The 17,327-nt window shown below is 41.6% G+C and overlaps 1 protein-coding gene across 1 annotated transcript in view; it reads left to right on the top strand.

Annotated features, from left to right (window-relative positions):
• Nucleotides 1–2,443: 2,443 nt before the first annotated feature.
• LOC145408176 (uncharacterized) overlaps nt 2,444–17,327 on the top strand; it is a 41,695-nt gene continuing 26,811 nt past the window's right edge. Inside the window, exons 1-3 of the mRNA XM_080278927.1 lie at nt 2,444–2,537; nt 7,015–7,148; nt 12,190–12,258. Coding sequence (XP_080135053.1) covers nt 2,444–2,537; nt 7,015–7,148; nt 12,190–12,258 — 297 coding nt within the window. The remainder of the gene's footprint in view (nt 2,538–7,014; nt 7,149–12,189; nt 12,259–17,327) is intronic.

Below are 17,327 nucleotides of genomic sequence, written 5' to 3' on the forward strand. Positions count from 1 at the left end.
ATATAAGGAGGAAGAGAAAGAAGAAAACAAAAATTAACATCGAATCCAATAACTTCTCTTATATAGTTCATTTAATAGTCTCTCATAAGCTAACTAAAATTGTTGGTAGCTTTGGAATTTCCGTGATGCGTCTTCCCTAGCGATTTAATTTTCATATTACTCCTCCGTTTCCTCTTGTATGGTGTTTATGCAAAGTTTTTCGACAATAAAACAATAGAAGTAGCATACAAGAGAATGTCAGTGTGTAATATGCAAAATAATTTGCTGAGAAAAGAGAGCTACGAAGTCTCCGATGCCTCTTATAACGTGACCCTAAATCATAAAAGACATAATCGTTGTGAAAGAAGAGAAAATAGGAAACATGTAAGGAGGGAAGAAACGATATAAAGGCCTGGGTATCTCTTTATATTGTAATTTTAACTTAGGAAATGTAACGTCTCGAAATTATTTGCACGTTAGGCTGCGTCCAGGCCAAATGCCTGCCAGTGCGGGCGTGTGCTAGCGAGAACTTCAACCGGTTAGAGTGATGCAGTACTTCCGCAAGCGCCCGCAAGCATTTAGTGTGGACGCGACCTTTATATGATCAGGATAGAACAAAAACAGCCCTGACTCCCGTAGCTCTAAGCTACTCTTCATTCTGATGACATATTTCTTATGTCCATCATGTTGCACGATTCTTCTTCAGGGAAGTAACTTTCAGTGAAGGGGTTAATGAAGGCAATACTTAACCCCCCCAATAAAAAAAAAATGAGGTGAATACATTAAAAATAATCCAGGTGAATACAGTTAAAAACTTCGGATCAATACAGTTTATAATCTTTATATGAATACAATGAAAATCTTCAGATGAATACAACTCAGCATCTTCAGATGAATATAGTTTAAAATCTTCGGGTGAATAAAACTGAAAATCTTCATATGAGTGCAGTTTAAAACTTCAGGTGAATGCAATTAAAAACAGGTGAATACAATTAAAAAACTTCAGAACACAATTTTAAAGCATTTCAAGTGAATAAAATCGTCTGGAGACAGCAAGGAAAAAATTTTAAAAGCTACATCATCGCTTTAAACCATACCCTACGATGGCGTCTTCTGTATTTTATTCTTGCTTTGGAGATGGCTTTGGAACAGGAGGAGTTGGATATAGCCTTTATAACCCCTTCATTGCGAGGAGGATCTTTCAGGCTGAGTAAAATCGTCTACAAGTAACTAAAACAAAATGAATAGGACATCACTGGAGTCAAGGCGCAAAAGGATAGTACTTCTCCTTAGCTATAATTGACTAATGTCGAGAAGGACTTAAAAATAATGGCCATATTTTGACTCCTCACACTAAGGGTACTCAGTGATCTCTTCTGTTCACACACACACACACACACACACACACACACACACACACACACACACACACACACACACACATTTTCCCTTCTTATACCTAACTTTAATACGGCAGCACAGATACGTATTCTCATTCCTCATAGTCCATTACACAGCATTAGCAAATCTTCAGGAGCACAAATCCACAAATGTGCCATTATCATCATCATAATCTGAACTTCTTTTGCACCTATGAATGGGGTGTAATCGCATTTTTTACACCAAATAAATATAGAGGCGGGGGACTGCTAATCCTTGCCACTCCCTTCCATTCGTGAAGCCCCGTAGGAAATACGGGTCTATTTGGTTACCATCCAGCTTAGTAAAGAATTTTCTAAAATCCATAATCACCCCAAGTGCAATATCCTGTAGTCTGGGCAGCATTTTGGTGAGGTTGTGAGACTTTCTAGCACCTCTTCCACATGGGTGCATTCGACATGTTAATATTCTCCTAGTGCTGGAGATGGTCGCCTTCATGCGGTGACACCGGTATAACTGAGCTACTGAACTGACTGGTTATACAAGCCTCCCTCAGCTTCCTCCATATCCCTCGAAACGAGGATGATGGACAGGAGGGGAAGGCAACTTCATCCCTCAGTCTACAGTGTGTACATTCAGATGAACCTGGGGCTACAGCTAATACTGTAAATATTCTCCTGTTGGCTGTTTAATGAAACCACATCCTTATCAAAAGGATATAAATGTTATTACAAGAAATCATTGACCATGTCATAGTCCGACCAACTCTGGCATTCTATTCCAGCTGACACCAGACGATATTACTGAGCTGGAATTAAGTGATAGCAGACAGAGTTAATACCAAATCCTCTCATGGTCGGAACAACTCCAGCGTTCTATTCCAGCAAACTCATTACAATTCTGTTGAGCTAAGAGTCTAGAAGAGTAAAGTCTACGATACAAATTACTTTAATTCAGCAAAGACTCGGGCTAGAAATAATCTAAGATCACACAGACAGCTGCCAAGGGGAACTGCGGATGCGAGTGTGACCTGGAGGAGGTGCGTGGTACCAGGATGTGGTGATGAGTTGCGGAAGAGAAGCAAATGCTAGAGAAGAAGCAGGTGCCAGTAGAGAAGCAGGTGCCAGTAGAGAAGCTAGTGCCAGTAGAGAAGCTAGTGCCATCCAGTGGACAAGCAAGTGCCAACAGAAAAACAATTACGAATGGAGAAGTACATGCCATTCAGCAAAGTGCCAGACAATAGAGAGGTAATTACCAATTGGAAAGCAAATGCCGCGAGGGAAATATTAAGATGCCAACCAATACAGAAGAAAGACTCTGGCGAGATGCAAGTGTTACCAGAAATAAATGCCAATAGGAACGTAGGTGGCACTAGAAAAGTAAGTTAAAACAGGTAAATAGTAAGTTAGAGGAGCAAGTTCCAGCAGAGAAGTAAGTGCCAGTTGAGAAACCAGTAGAAGTAAATGCCAATAGAAAAGCAAAAACCAACAGAGAAACAAGTGCCATTTCAAGCAAGTGTCAGTAGAGAAGCAATTGTCAGCTGGGGAAGCAAGTGTCATCAGATAAACGAGTGCCAATAAAGAAGCCTTGAGCTCCTGGGTGTGAGGGTGTGATGATGAGTGACAATATAGTATACAGTCAGATCTCCTTACAAGCCTGGATTGTGTTCCTAAATATCACAAGTAATCTTTCATATTCTAAATCTCACAACTAATCTTTCATACTAATGATGTCAGAAGTTGGGGAAATACTGCAAGCATTTTTATAAGCATTAGTGAAATTTTAATCGACATTTTTCCTTTACTTACTGTGAAATTAGCCAAAACGAAAAGTTAAAAAAATCATTGTACTGTAGATTCTTGCGGCGTTACTGTCTCAGCCAGCTTAGATGAACTCTTGGAATAGTCGTCTGGAATTAAGTAGAAGAAAGCTTGAGATTAATGCCTGTCAACTGCACGAGATCATTGAGGCAGGTAATCCATTCATGGTGTAAAATATTTCCCTTGGAGAAACAGTAGTGGACAGTTTATATTCTTGTCTTGTGGTCAGCCGCGTGGGAAGTTTATGTAACTAATTGTTCTTGTGTAAATGAAACCTGAAAGCCTAACCTTCAATGCCATGACATATATTATTTTTTTTTACTTTAACATTTGCGATTTAATTCAGTTTAGGAAGACGTCTGGCACTGAAAGGGTTTCGAAATATCCCCAGTAACCCTCTATAGAAAGTTGTTCCTACTTGTATGAGGAATAAAATCGTCTGGTGGTGGCAACAATCGATAAAAAGGCCAACACCGCAGTGAAAAGTGTAAAAAAAAAAAAAAGAATGAAGGACGGAACAACGTATTTCAAATGTCTGTGTTCGGAAATGAGATTAGCCAATAACAAACCTGGAAGCCGAGAGACTGTAGAACGTGTGTGTGTGTGTGTGTGTGTGTGTGTGTGTGTGTGTGTGTGTGTGTTACCGTTTTTTGCCAGTGGACATGATGGTGGTGCTGTGGTGGCAATTTTGGTGGTTTTTGATGGTGAGGATGATGATACTTTTTGGTGGTTGCGAAGTTGGTAGTGATGGTGTTGTTGTGGTGGTAGTTGTGGTTATGGTGGTGACGTAAGGAGGTGGAGACTTGGTGGTGGTGATGGTGACTGTGTAGCTGGTGCTGGTGATGAAAGTTGCAGTATTGATGGTGTTGTGGTGGTGATGATGATGTTAGTGTAGTGGCTGTGGTATTATTGGTGTGGTGAGGAAGACTGTGGTAGTGACATTGATGCTGGAGTGGTGGCTGTAGTTGTGATGGTGCGGTGTAGCAGGCTGTGGTAGTGACGATGGTGTTGCAGGTGGACTCTTGGTTGTGATGGTGATAATGATAATGGTTGTGGTTCTGGTCTAGTGGGAAAGGCCACGTTCTTCAGGGAATGTGTCGATGGTTGTTATTATTGCTGTTCTTTTGTCTGTACTGCTGGTGGCTGTAGTGGTTCTGGTTCGTGGTGTCGATATGATGTGGTTGTGGTTGTTTGAGTGGTTGTGGTAGTTGTGTGAGTGGTGGTTGTGGTAGTTGTGTGGGTGGTGGCTGTGGCTGTGTGAGGGGTTGTTGTGGTTGTGTGTGTGGTTGCTGTGGTTGTGTGAATGGTTGTGGTAGTTGTGTGGGTGGTGGCTGTGGCTGTGTGAAGAGTTGTTGTGGCTGTGTGTGTGGTTGCTGTGGTTATGTGAGTGGTTGTGGTAGTTGCGTGGGTGGTGGCTGTGGCTGTGTGAGGGGTTGTTGTGGCTGTGTGTGTGGTTGCTGTGGTAGTAATCCAGACACCGTGACACAAATCCGAACATTATCGTTTAGTTTTCCCGCTACGTACCTGAACTGAAACGATATAATAGCATGGTAGTGTGGTGGGTGCTACTGTGGTAATTGGTAGTGAGGTGTCTGGTACTGAGTGTCTGGTACTGATGTGTGTGGTGATGAGGTGGTGTATTATAGTGAACTTTGTGGTTGTGATGTGTGTCGTAGTGTGGTGGGTGTGGACTGATGTGCGTATGAGTGTGGTGTGTAGTAGTGATGTGTCAAAATTGTTATGTACGAAGTAGCTGAACTCAGTCCATACGATATGTTGACATTCTCGTGTATTAGAAGAATATTTGGTTGGGATACATAATAAAAATCGCTGATGAAGTAGGAGTACTTAGCAAGCCTGAACCAACGAATGTACAGTTTTAATGGTTGTTTTCTTGTAAGTTCAGTAGGCTTTCTAACACCCTTCCTTTACCACCTTATTTCTGCATATGATATCATAATATTCGTTTGTATATTTATGCAAATTATGTTGATGCAGTATGAAAACGAAATAAATGACATACAAGTCAAAAGAAAGGTGAAATACGCAAAATAAATCGGTCAGGTGTAAACAGCATATAAGAGAATAAATAGTAAAATATGGAAAATAAATCGGTTAAACGTAATAAAATGCAAACAAGAAAACAGAAAGGTAAAATATGCAAAATAAGTGGGTCAGGAAGAAGTGGTGGAAAGTGTAAGGCCAGAAGAGTACGTATACCTCATTGTGTTCACATCCATTGTCTGGCGAGTGACGGATCACCTTTTTATGCGGTCGGAAGAGTTCAATTCGATATGACCTGTTATGTCAAGGGAGAGAAAAATCAGCGAGAACTGCTCCAGTCTCTGCAAATATACGTATCGATTTCCGCAGCAAGTACAAAACGAGTTCATTATACTTTATTATCGTTCATTTAACTAGGCTGTGATTATCGTCCTTTTGCATCCTGTTTCCCGTTGCTCAGTGTCAGAATAGGACATTATTATGGTTCCTCAATTCACGGCACTTCTTCGTGACTAGCAACATATTCTTTTATTAATCATTTGCTATACCGAAGCACTGAAGGTGGAGTTAGATACCAATTTTACGCCTAGTTAAAGTGACGAGAGTATACGTCACTTCGCCAGGGACCCTTACGGCCCTATTATGAACACTGAATCAAATTTTAAGTAATCCCCAAATTTTTCACACTCATAGAACACCTGTACTTATTAGAGGTGATCAGACTGTATTCCACATTTACGACAAAGATGCAGAGAAGGTACTCATATTATGCTATTATTACACGCTTCTGAAATTATCGTTGAAGCTAAGGGTCCGTCCACACCAGCCCTCATATAATAATGCGACCCCGAGAGTTTAATCCATTTCATTCGGTGACGTCTGTTTTTATGGGATACTTCAAGACTCAAAACCCAAGAACCCCAACTCTAACTCATACACCCCCTCCCTCTCCATCTCCTTACCCACACACCTATCACCCCCTCATCCACATTCCCCTCCCCCCCACCAGCCACTCCCAGGCTTCATTACTATTTGATGTGGCGCCATCTGCCGTTATTCTCTTGGTCTGAATAGGGGGAATCATGCTGGCTAAGGGGGTGTGGGATGTGTCTTAGGGCTAGGTGTATTTCTCTCTCTCTCTCTCTCTCTCTCTCTCTCTCTAAATCTATCTGTCCATCCATCTATCTATCTTTCACTTATCATACTCGTTTATTAACCTAAAAACTATCCTTCTCATGCCATCTCCTTCAGAGCTGTTAGTACCATTTAAGTAGCCGGTTGTTTTCGAGTAGCGTCCAATTCTAAGCTGTATTTTATTCAAGTTTACACAGGAAGCCGCTGTGCAATTTTCAGCAGAGTGGAAGAAGTGCGTCAGTTTGTGGCGAGGCCCTCTTCCCATGTTTCTCTTGCCATCATTTTTACTTTTATTTTTTTCTGGGAAGAGTTAGTATGATGTAAAATTGTGGTGATACGCCTTTGGGATTCTTCACTCTCTCTCTCTCTCTCTCTCTCTCTCTCTCTGCCCGGAGTGAGTTAGTGCAGCGTGTGACTGATAATTGACAGTCTCCTCCCCAGGACTGACTTTTCCCTGGCTCATGTCGCCGTGTAATTCTGGCCAGACCGCGGCGATGAGTGTGTCGGAGGTGATGTCACTTCCCCCTGACACACTTTGGCACCTTCCTCCAGGGGATGATCTTGGAGGGATACTTAATTATAGGCTTGATGCACTATACAGCATCACCAACACAAAGAAAGCATAAGCAATACAGTATAGAGATTATCAATACGATATAGAGTATTACCAGAGCAATATTGGGCATCACCAACACAGTATACCATCATCAACATAATATAGAGCATCACCAGTACAATAAAGAGCATCAGCAACAGCATACAGAGCACCAGCAACACAGGATAGAGTATCACCAACACAACCGCAAGAATACCCATCGTAATCACTCCAATGTTAGACACCTACAAACTACAACCACCCTAATTATATCGCCAAACACACAGCCACACAGTAACAATCGCATCCGCATAAATAAAACACCATGTCAGCATAATTACAGCCACAATTGCAACCACACAACCACACGCCAAAAACACGCTACTCATAACCAAAATAGCCAACACAGCAACTACAACCAGAACCACTCCCAGGACAACTGCCATATCCATCACCATCACACTAACAGCCATCACAGTCGCCCCACAACAACTACCACAGTACACTAACAACCACCACAGCAGCTACCACAATCACACAGTCTCAGTCACCACAAAAGTCCACAGCACAATAGTTACAAGGAGGCCAAAAGCGAGCCCCTCCAACATCTGCACTACACTGGTCTTTCCCACACCCTCGCCCATCCCCACCAGTATCTGGACCACCATCACCACCGTTACCACAATAAACAAGATGGCCATATGTAACCACCACTGCCACCATCACACTCCACCAACCTCAACCTAACTAAAGTAGAAACCCATCAGTGCCGCTACCACCACCACTGTTACTACCACCAGTAATACTAACAGTTAATACTGTAGTAGTAATAGTAGTAGTAGTAGTAGTAGTAGTAGTAGTAGTAATAATAATAATAATAATAATAATAATAATAATAATAATAATAATAACAACGGCAATAGTTATAGTTATGCCTTTTCTGCCTCAAAAACGAACATACTAGATAGGTAGATAGTGTGGAGTGCATGTTATGTGATAAAGAAAATATTACTGACGAAGAGCGAACTTTGGGAATTTATACCGTGTACCCCTAGAACGATATTTTAAGGAATGATAAACTTGGCTATCATCAGACGTTGTTTTCAGCAGCGATAAACCTCCAGCCGATAAAAACACTCTTGATTCTTGGCGTTTTATTTTTTCTTTATTTGTGTCATTTATATCGTAACTGCAACTCTTAACCACCACAACCATCTCATCAGTCTCAGCCACTGTGCTAATTGTTACAACAGGTAGTAGTAGTAGTAGTAGCAGTAGTAGTAGTAGTATCTGTTTTTGCTGTTGTTGGTGGTGGTGTTGTTGTAACCCGAGTTCCATCTGAAACGTGAACCCAGTGTGCTGCAGAGTGAAGTTTCCTTTCTGCAGTTGACCATCCTTCTCTCAGGGGATAGGGAGGGAACCATCAGAGAGTCTAAAGATTATGCTACAGTCTTTCTCACACCTCCACTGTCACCACCATCACTGCAGCTACCATCATTACCACCACCACCTTCATTTCCACCACCACTTAGACAACCTCCACCACATTCACTATAGCCACCACATCACCACCGCACCAGAGTTTCCAACCACCTCCACAAACTGCACCATCTCCACAGCAGCTTTCACCACCAAACGCAGCACCACCACATTCACCACCACCACCACAGTCACCATCACGTCACCACCATCACCAGTCACCACCACAAGTCATCACTACCACATTTACTACTATGGCCACAGTCACTACTACCACCATACTTGCCACCATCACCACACTCACCACCACCACCAGTCACCACCACAACCACAACACCAGCACATCACATACCACCACCACCACAACACCACATACCACCACATACCACCACCACCACAACACCACATACCACCACCACCACAACCACCACACACAACCATCACCACACACCACCACCACCACACTCACCACCACGGTTACTAGCTCCATCACCTTGTCTTCCACTATCACTACTCGTGTTCTTTCCATTAATAGCGATCATTGTGTTACGCCTTGTAGAACGTCACTATAAAATTAAGCCACACCTTTTTGGAACGAGCGAAAGCGTTGAGAATCGATTGTGTGTGTGTGTGTGTGTGTGTGTGTGTGTGTGTGTGTGTGTGTGTGTGTGTGTGTGTGTGTGTGTGTAATTTGTGTACAGGATATATTATACTGATCTGATCGAGATTTATGTATTCTTCTTGAACAATGGATGAGAGAGAGAGAGAGAGAGAGAGAGAGAGAGAGAGCTGGGAGGGGGAGAGAGCTTCAGAGCGTGACGGGGGAGCAAGAGAAAGTTGGGAGGAGACAGGAGGGAGAGATAGGGAAGTAGGGAGGGTGAAGATGGAGAGAAAGGAAGGAAGGGTAGAGACAGAGAAAAAGGGAGGGAGGGAAGAGCGAGGGAGAAAAGAAGCAGGAGAAAGAGAGAGAGAGAGAGAAACATACAAAGAAGAATGAGAAAGGATGGAGGGAGAGAAGACGCAAACCGAGAGAGAAAGAGAGAAAGGGAGAAAGAAAGCAAGGGAGGGAGGGAGGGAAAAGGCAGGAGGGAGAGAAGGGGAAATAAGAGAGAAAACAAGAAAAAAATTATGAGAGAGACTGACACTAAAAGGGGCGGGAGATGACGGAATATGGGAACTGGGGAGGAGGTGGGTGTGAAAAGGGGGAATTAAGTGTGTGGAGAGAGAGAGAGAGAGAGAGAGAAGTAAGGGATACAGGAAAACAAAGAATTATTTAAAGAACGATGGTACATAATACTGGAATAAATGCTCAAGAAAATTCTCCTCTCTCTCTCTCTCTCTCTCTCTCTCTCTCATATACTACAGATTTTAAAAAGTGAAATTCATGAGCTACTGACGCTTCCTCTCTCATTACGGTACTAATTTCTGTTATTTGTGTCACTATGTTCACTTTCCCTGTACTCTTTATATTTTCCCTGCCTCCCTTATACTTTTCCTGCCTTCCTTATACTTTCCCTGCCTTCCTTATACTTTCCCTGCCTTCCTCATACCTACCCTGCCTTCCTTATGCTTTCCCTGCCTTCCTTATAGCTTCTCTGTCTTCCTTATACTTTCTCTGCCTTTTTTGAACTTTTCCTGCCTTCCTTATACTTTCCCTGCCTACCTTATACTATTCCTGCCTTCCTTATACTTTCCCTGCCTTCCTTATACTTTCCTTGCCTTCCTTATACCTTCCTTGCCTTCGTTATACTCTCTCAACCCTCCTTATTCTTTTCCTACCTCCATACACGTTTCATTTCTTCCGTATGTTTTTCTATCCATCCATATACTTTCTCTTGCTTTCCACAAACTTTCCAACCTTCCATTTTCTTTTCCAGAGATTCTACATATTCCTCTTGCCTTTCTGTATTAGTCCTATCTTCCCTATACTCTTCCTGCCTTCCATGTAATTTACCTACTTTCCAATTACTTTCCCTGCCTCTCATATAGTTTTCTAACCGTCATTATGCTTTCCTTGCCTTAAAGACTTTTCCTACCAACTATATATTTTCCTTTGCCCTCTAAATTACACTCTTCCTTCCACCTGTACATTTTCATACTTTTTTCACATACTTTCAGGGCCTCTCCTATACTTTTACTAACTCATACCCGCTTTCACTGAACCCTATATCCTGTCTCTAACTTTCCTCTGCTTTCTCTGACTCTCAGTTCGCTTCTGATAACTTTCACCTGCGTACACTGCCTGTCATATGCAGCTCTCTCTCTCTCTCTCTCTCTCTCTCTCTCTCTCTCTCTCTCTCTCTCTCTCTCTCTCTCTCTGTATATGTTTCAGCTATCCTTGTTCTGCCTTTACTCCTGTTGTAAGGCGGCAACGACCTCTGTTTTTACCCTACCACAGTCTTTTTAGTGTAATCAGTCAGCCTCTCTCTCTCTCTCTCTCTCTCTCTCTGACTTTCACGTGTTTTCACCGTTTTTTTCCTTTGCCCTCATACATCTTCCCATGCTTTCACTAACTCTCACTGACCTTCGTTGTGTCTTATTTCCCCTCCAATCATCCTCTGTGCTCTATCAGTAATTCCTTCCATTTATGTGACCAATAGTTTTTTCTGCCCATGTATTTATTATTGATTTTGCTTATTAACTCTCTCAGTCTTACCCGAGCTGAAGAAATTCGACTGAAGGATGAAACAATAAATAATGGAAAGCGTCCAGATAAAAGGGCTAATGTTTTTGTTATTGCCGTTGTTGTTAATGTTGCTGTTGCTGTTGTTCTTTTTGTTGTTGTAGCTGCTGTTGTTCTTTGTTCTTGTTCTTGTTGCTGACCTACCCTCGTACTCACCTACCTATCCGACTATCCACTCATAATGCCTATATTCCTTGTAACTCTACACTGAAGGCAAGTCAGTTCCATATCAACCATCCCCTCCTTCAAGGTGTAAGGGTCCGGGTCTAGGCTACTTGAGTCCAAAAATATTTAATCCCTTCACTGCCATGTTTTTTTTGTTTTTTTTTAATCAGGCCATTGCTGGGTGATATTACCCAACCCAGAGAGGATACCAAGGAGTGAAGGGGTTAATGGAGGCTATATCTCATCTCTAGAAAAACCTCTCTCAAGTAATTTAGAGAGAGAGAGAGAGAGCACAGTATGTGAAAGGCAGTGAAAGCAGGTGCAAGTTATCAGAAGTAATTAAAGACAGCACCAGTAAACATAGAAAAACGACCTCGTTGTGAAAAGGTTAAAAGCAGATGAAAAGTGTGCGTCCTTGATGGCGTTACGTGATTAAGAAATAATAGTTGCCTCTTGGATATTTTAATCGTTTGGCGCAAGGCATTTAACCCTTTCAGTACGGTGACAGGACCTGGAGAGGGACACCCTTCATTTGGTGGCACCAATTTACTTGGGCAATAGAGCTGCCTGGTTAGATAATTATACCCCATTCAGTTCCCTCCCTATCCCCCAAAAGGAGGATGGTGGGCCGCAGGGGACGGTCATTTTCAGTCTACTTTCTACTGAGTTCACATTCAGATGAGCCTGGGGCTACAATTACTGCTATTACTGGTACTGTTATATTTTTTTCAATGCATTCTTCCCCACTCCAAACGATTTATTCAGATGAAGCTAACCATGGGGTATTGGAGGGGTCAGACACAGTCTTGAATATCTCTATTGATAAGCTGAATACAATCGTCTGGTATCGATAACAATGAACCACAAAGAGACCACCGTGCCTCACTATCAGCCTATTACCCAGAGAACTTGTCCCCTCCGGCATCTGACCTCCTTGTTTTCACCCCCAGATCAAGATGGCCGCCACGACCCGCTCCCTGCTGCTGATGCTCCTGTGTTGCCTGGCCTCCACCCCACAGGTATGGTTCTGTGAATTTTATTTTGTGTGTGTGTGTGTGTGTGTGTGTGTGTGTGTGTGTGTGTGTGTGTGTGTGTGTGTGTGTGTGTGTGTGTGTGTGTGTGTGTGTGTGTTTCACCTCAGTAGTATGCATGAACGTTCGTAGTGAAAACGCACATGATTTTCGCACACTTAAATTTATCGTGTCAGTAGAAAGAGTTAGAATCATCATCATCATCATCATCATCATCATCATCATCATCATCATCATCATCATCATCATAATCGTGGAAACAACATTATAAGAAAACTTTCATGAATTTCGAATGTTTAAACTCACCATTTTAGAAAAAGAACTGGGGTGATACTGATGATGATGATGATGATGATGATGGAAGAGCTGAGTCTTAAAATTCTCACAAAATTTCGGACACATAATTTTATCGCCCCTATGACAGACTGAAGTAAGAGTACGAGTACGTCATAGCAATTTCATGACGGCACCCAGCAACACCTGAAATGCTCAAGCCAAAATGTATTCTCCATCACAAAGCCTTGTGCTCTTCGAAAACACTTCAAAAGTAAGCATTTACCAAGTTCAAGTTCTCAGTTCCTTTCCTGCGAAGTTGAACTTAGGTTCTATATTTTCGCTAATTCAGTACTATTTTATTCAAGTTAGACAAACCTTTTTCAGCGAGACAATTCAGTAGTTTTTCCCGTCACTCCTCGCATCGATGCTTAAACCTGGGTTTTTGATAATCTATAATTCTAGGCGATTTTGTTCAGCTGAGTGAACCCATATGCAGCTATAACTAAGTTTTGACAATTTAACCATACCCACGAAAAAAAAAAAAAAAAATTGTACTGACATTTCCTACACTACCCACTGGTCTCCCTTCCCTTGTCTCTTATTCTACCACCCAACTTTTTACCTACACCATTTGCAACCCACCCACCTCTCCTCATCGACTTTTCTCCCTCATTCCACCTGTCCCATATACCATTTTTTGACCACTTTTCCCTCCAATTCTCTTCACCCACTCTTCTCTCCCACGCTACCTGCTCTTCCTTGCCTTTCTTTTATTTGTTCTCCTCACGCGCTCATCTTGTCTCCCTTCTTTTCTTCCATTATTCTCCTCCTCCATCTTTCCTCATCCATTTTTCTCCTTCATTACACATGCTCTCACCCACCTCTCTTAATTAGGCTTCCTCTCAAACTCTCTTCATTCTCCTCGTCACCCCCCTTCACGTTCCTTCCCCCTCTCCACCTCCCCACTTCTGTTTCCCCACACCCCACAATACCTCTCCACCTCCTCTTTGTGAGCGGACATAAAGACATGTGAGGCCCTATCGTAACTCGCTATTGTATTCACAGAGATTCACATCCTCACATCTCACTGCTCTACCATCTCCTGTATCGCTCTCCTCTGCTTCACGTCTCTTTAATCCCTTCAGACTCAGGACTCGTTTTGTTTTAGCTATACTCTGCTCTCTTTAACTGGGCGTAAAATTTAGTATTGAGCTGTGGCAATATGTTGATAATAAAATATGATACCACGGAGCTATGTGAAATAAACTGCAAAAGAACGAAAATCTGGGCCAAATATGATGAAAGAACTATACTGTCAGGTTATTATCCCGCCAACGAAGTTGAGAGGAGGTTATGTATTCACCCCTGTTTGTTTGTTTGCTTGTTTGTCCACAAGTAGCATAAAATGTTATTGGTGGATTTCCGTGAAATTTTGTGGATATGTAGGTCATGAGACATGGAATAGTTGATTGAATATTGGTGGTGATCTGAGTTCGAGTCCCGGCTCAGGAATTTTTTTGTTTGATTTTGTCTGTTTCTGTGTCAACAAGATATCTCACAAAGTTATTAAGGGATTTTAATGAAATTTTATGGATGTGTGGGTCTTAGACCAAGAAAGAGGTTACTCAGCTTTGGTGGTGATCTGAGTTAGAGTCCCGGTTCATGACTGTCCTTTGTCTTTGTTTGTCCACAAGGTATCTCAAAAAGTTATTGGTGGATTTTAATTAAATTTTGTGGATATATGGATCCAGCACCAAAGAAGATTTGATTACACGCAAATTTTGTTGGTGATCTGAGTTGTCTGGTATAAGCGTCGGCGGAGGTATGCATTCTCTGGGTGCTGTATTTTTGTTTTTTCATATATTTATTTTTCAGCCTAAGACACCTCTCTGCTTCACATTCTTAAGTGTTTTCAGCCTGAAGATGTATTTTTTATTTTATTTTGGATATTACCAGGCTGTTTTATTTAAGCTTACAAGTAAAGGTATTAGTTAAAACTCTGTCTACGAGTAATTCCTCGGCTTGAAATAGTCCCTCGTTAGCTGATTAAACCCGTGTAATAGAAGCAACAATAAAGTCAAGACTTTACTGTGTAGTGAAGAACTATTTGTTCTGCTTTAGTCCAGATAACGTCAGTCGATTTTCTTTAGCTCGGAATCTCCTCCTCTTGGCAGTGAAAGGGTTAATGACAGCTATAAATTAACCTACTTTATTCGATTTAGGAAGATCCCCATTGCAATGAAATGGTTAAAGGCCAGTTCTGAAAATCTCCGTCCAACCGTTTGAAGGCAGCCACAATAAGATCCAAAAGATACCAATGGTTGTGAAGAGGTTAATTGTCCCTTTTCATTGATTCCCTCTTTATAGCGTTACGTTACTGATCGCTTGTCTGGCCCCTTCACCAAGATGGGCATTTTTTATGTCTTATTTTTACTACCGTCAGATGATTTAATTCAACTTACGAAGCATCTCTCCTCTTGAAGGGGTTAGATGCAGGCTTCCTTAACACTTATGAACGAAGTTGCGTTTCTTAAACTATTTTGGTACAGCCAGACGAGTTTATTCAGCCTGTGAGACCCCTTATTGTGAAGGAATTAAAAACAGTGTCCAGTAATATCCTCAGCGCGATGTCATTTCTAGATAATTTTACCTACCGTAGAAACGAGCCCTTGTGATAAAGGAATTAACTTTCTTCCCCTCTGCTTAAATTTTCCCAATCGTTTTGCGCATCAGCTTTTACAAAATATGGATGCAGATGGACGAGGGTATACAGTTGAAGGGACGGGAAGAACTCGGTCAGATTGGTAAGGAGACAGATAACCCTTTCCATTCACTTCATCTTTCTCCCTTTGTCATTCTTCAATCAAATATATGCCGAACATATATATATATATATATATATATATATATATATATATATATATATATATATATATATATATATATATATATATATATATATATATATATATATATATATATATGTATGTATGACGTCGAACACTTTCTTACACTCTCAACTTCCAATGCATCCTTCCCCTCCCCACCAACTTTCTCTCATTCTCACTCACGTGTCCATCCTTCATAACTCATCTCTCTCTCTCTCTCTCTCTCTCTCTCTCTCTCTCTCTCTCTCATATATATATATATATATATATATATATATATATATATATATATATATATATGGAGCCTCTGTGGTACAGTGGTAAAGTGTGCGTTTTCGTACATTGAAGAACGAGGGTTCGCACCTCACCAGGGTAATGAACTTTGGGAGCGTTCTTCCGACCACATACTGCTTTGGCGGACATAAGGGGTGCTGTGGTTGAACCAGTGTCGCATACTATAAAGTATGCTTGCACCCGGTCGGCTTGCGCGGGCCGATTACATTTGGTTCACAGACTACACACACACATCCAATGCCACTCCAACACTACAATCACACTTACAAGCACTTCTCACCCTATAATACAGTCTCTACCAGACAGCCTAAGCCACATGTAGAGATACTTAGGCTGCATCGTCCCCACTTCAGTCGGGATAGGACAGTCCTGCAGTGGACGCTCAAACGGCTGATGATATATATATATATATATATATATATATATATATATATATATATATATATCTATATATATATATATATATATATATATATATATATATAAACCGGATCTCAGTACAGCAACAGAACATCCCATCGTCACATCTGACGGCCTTACCCTACCTTCCCTTTCCCCTCCCATTAAGTTTCACCCCAGTCTTCCTGCCATCATCTAACCCCTCCCCACCGCCTCCCCACTCGTCACAAGGACCTCTGAAACGCTCTCGTAACTCGCCATTGTATTCGCAGGAGCGGGGGTAAGGAGGGTGGGAGAGACTGTTGTTACACGCTCTCTGATTCTGTGTCACTCGCTCATCCTCTCGCGTGCCGCTGGAGACGAGATGGTGATTAATTAAAGAAGTCGTTTTTATTATAATGGCTCCTGTAATTGTTGGTGATGCGGATACGGACATGATGTTGTCATTTGCTGGGGATGTTTGTCTTTTTATACTGGCCGTTGTGATGATAAAGTCATATTCGCACAGAGTTTACCAGTGTCAGTGAATACAGATAACCCTTATACATGAACCATTGGTACAGTAAATGCGACACGTAAGCTTTACAGCATAATAAGTAAGAATATGCCTACATGCATATTCTTATTTATTTAGGCTACTGTAACTTGGCAGGAAAGCTGAAGTGTGGTAGGAGGGAAAGGGTAAGAGAATCCGGAAACAAAACGAAGAAGACAGATACATTCCGAGTATATATTGCTTGGAGTGGTTGGGGGAGAAGAGGAGGTTAAAAGAGAAAGGAAAAATAAGTGGTCACGAAAGGAAGAAAAGAAGGAACGTTGGATTTATGCCTATGGACTGCTTCTTTGTTGTAGTTCTTTTCCTTAAGCAGGACCTTATTTTTTGTCCCTTGTCAATTTATTCCACTTATCTAAGTAACACACACACAAAAAAAAACATTAGTTCAGCTCTGCATTATATCCATTGCACCACTTTGTGATTAACACCGTAGGCCTTGTGTGAAATTCGCATGCTCAAACCTTAATTCGCATAGTGGAATGCAATCCCCTACCAATTATAAAGGGTCATTCATAGAGCACCTGTGGTTATTAGGTATGGTCAGCCTGCATCCCATATTACAGAACTCAGTCAGCAGCCACATAGGAAGAACAATTACCTTCCATCATCACCACGTACTCTAAAAAATCATCAGATACTTAGGG

The sequence above is a fragment of the Coenobita brevimanus genome, chromosome 76 (assembly GCF_032717465.1).
Source record: "Coenobita brevimanus isolate Jiangsu-jjx chromosome 76, ASM3271746v2, whole genome shotgun sequence".
NCBI lineage: Eukaryota > Metazoa > Arthropoda > Malacostraca > Decapoda > Coenobitidae > Coenobita > Coenobita brevimanus.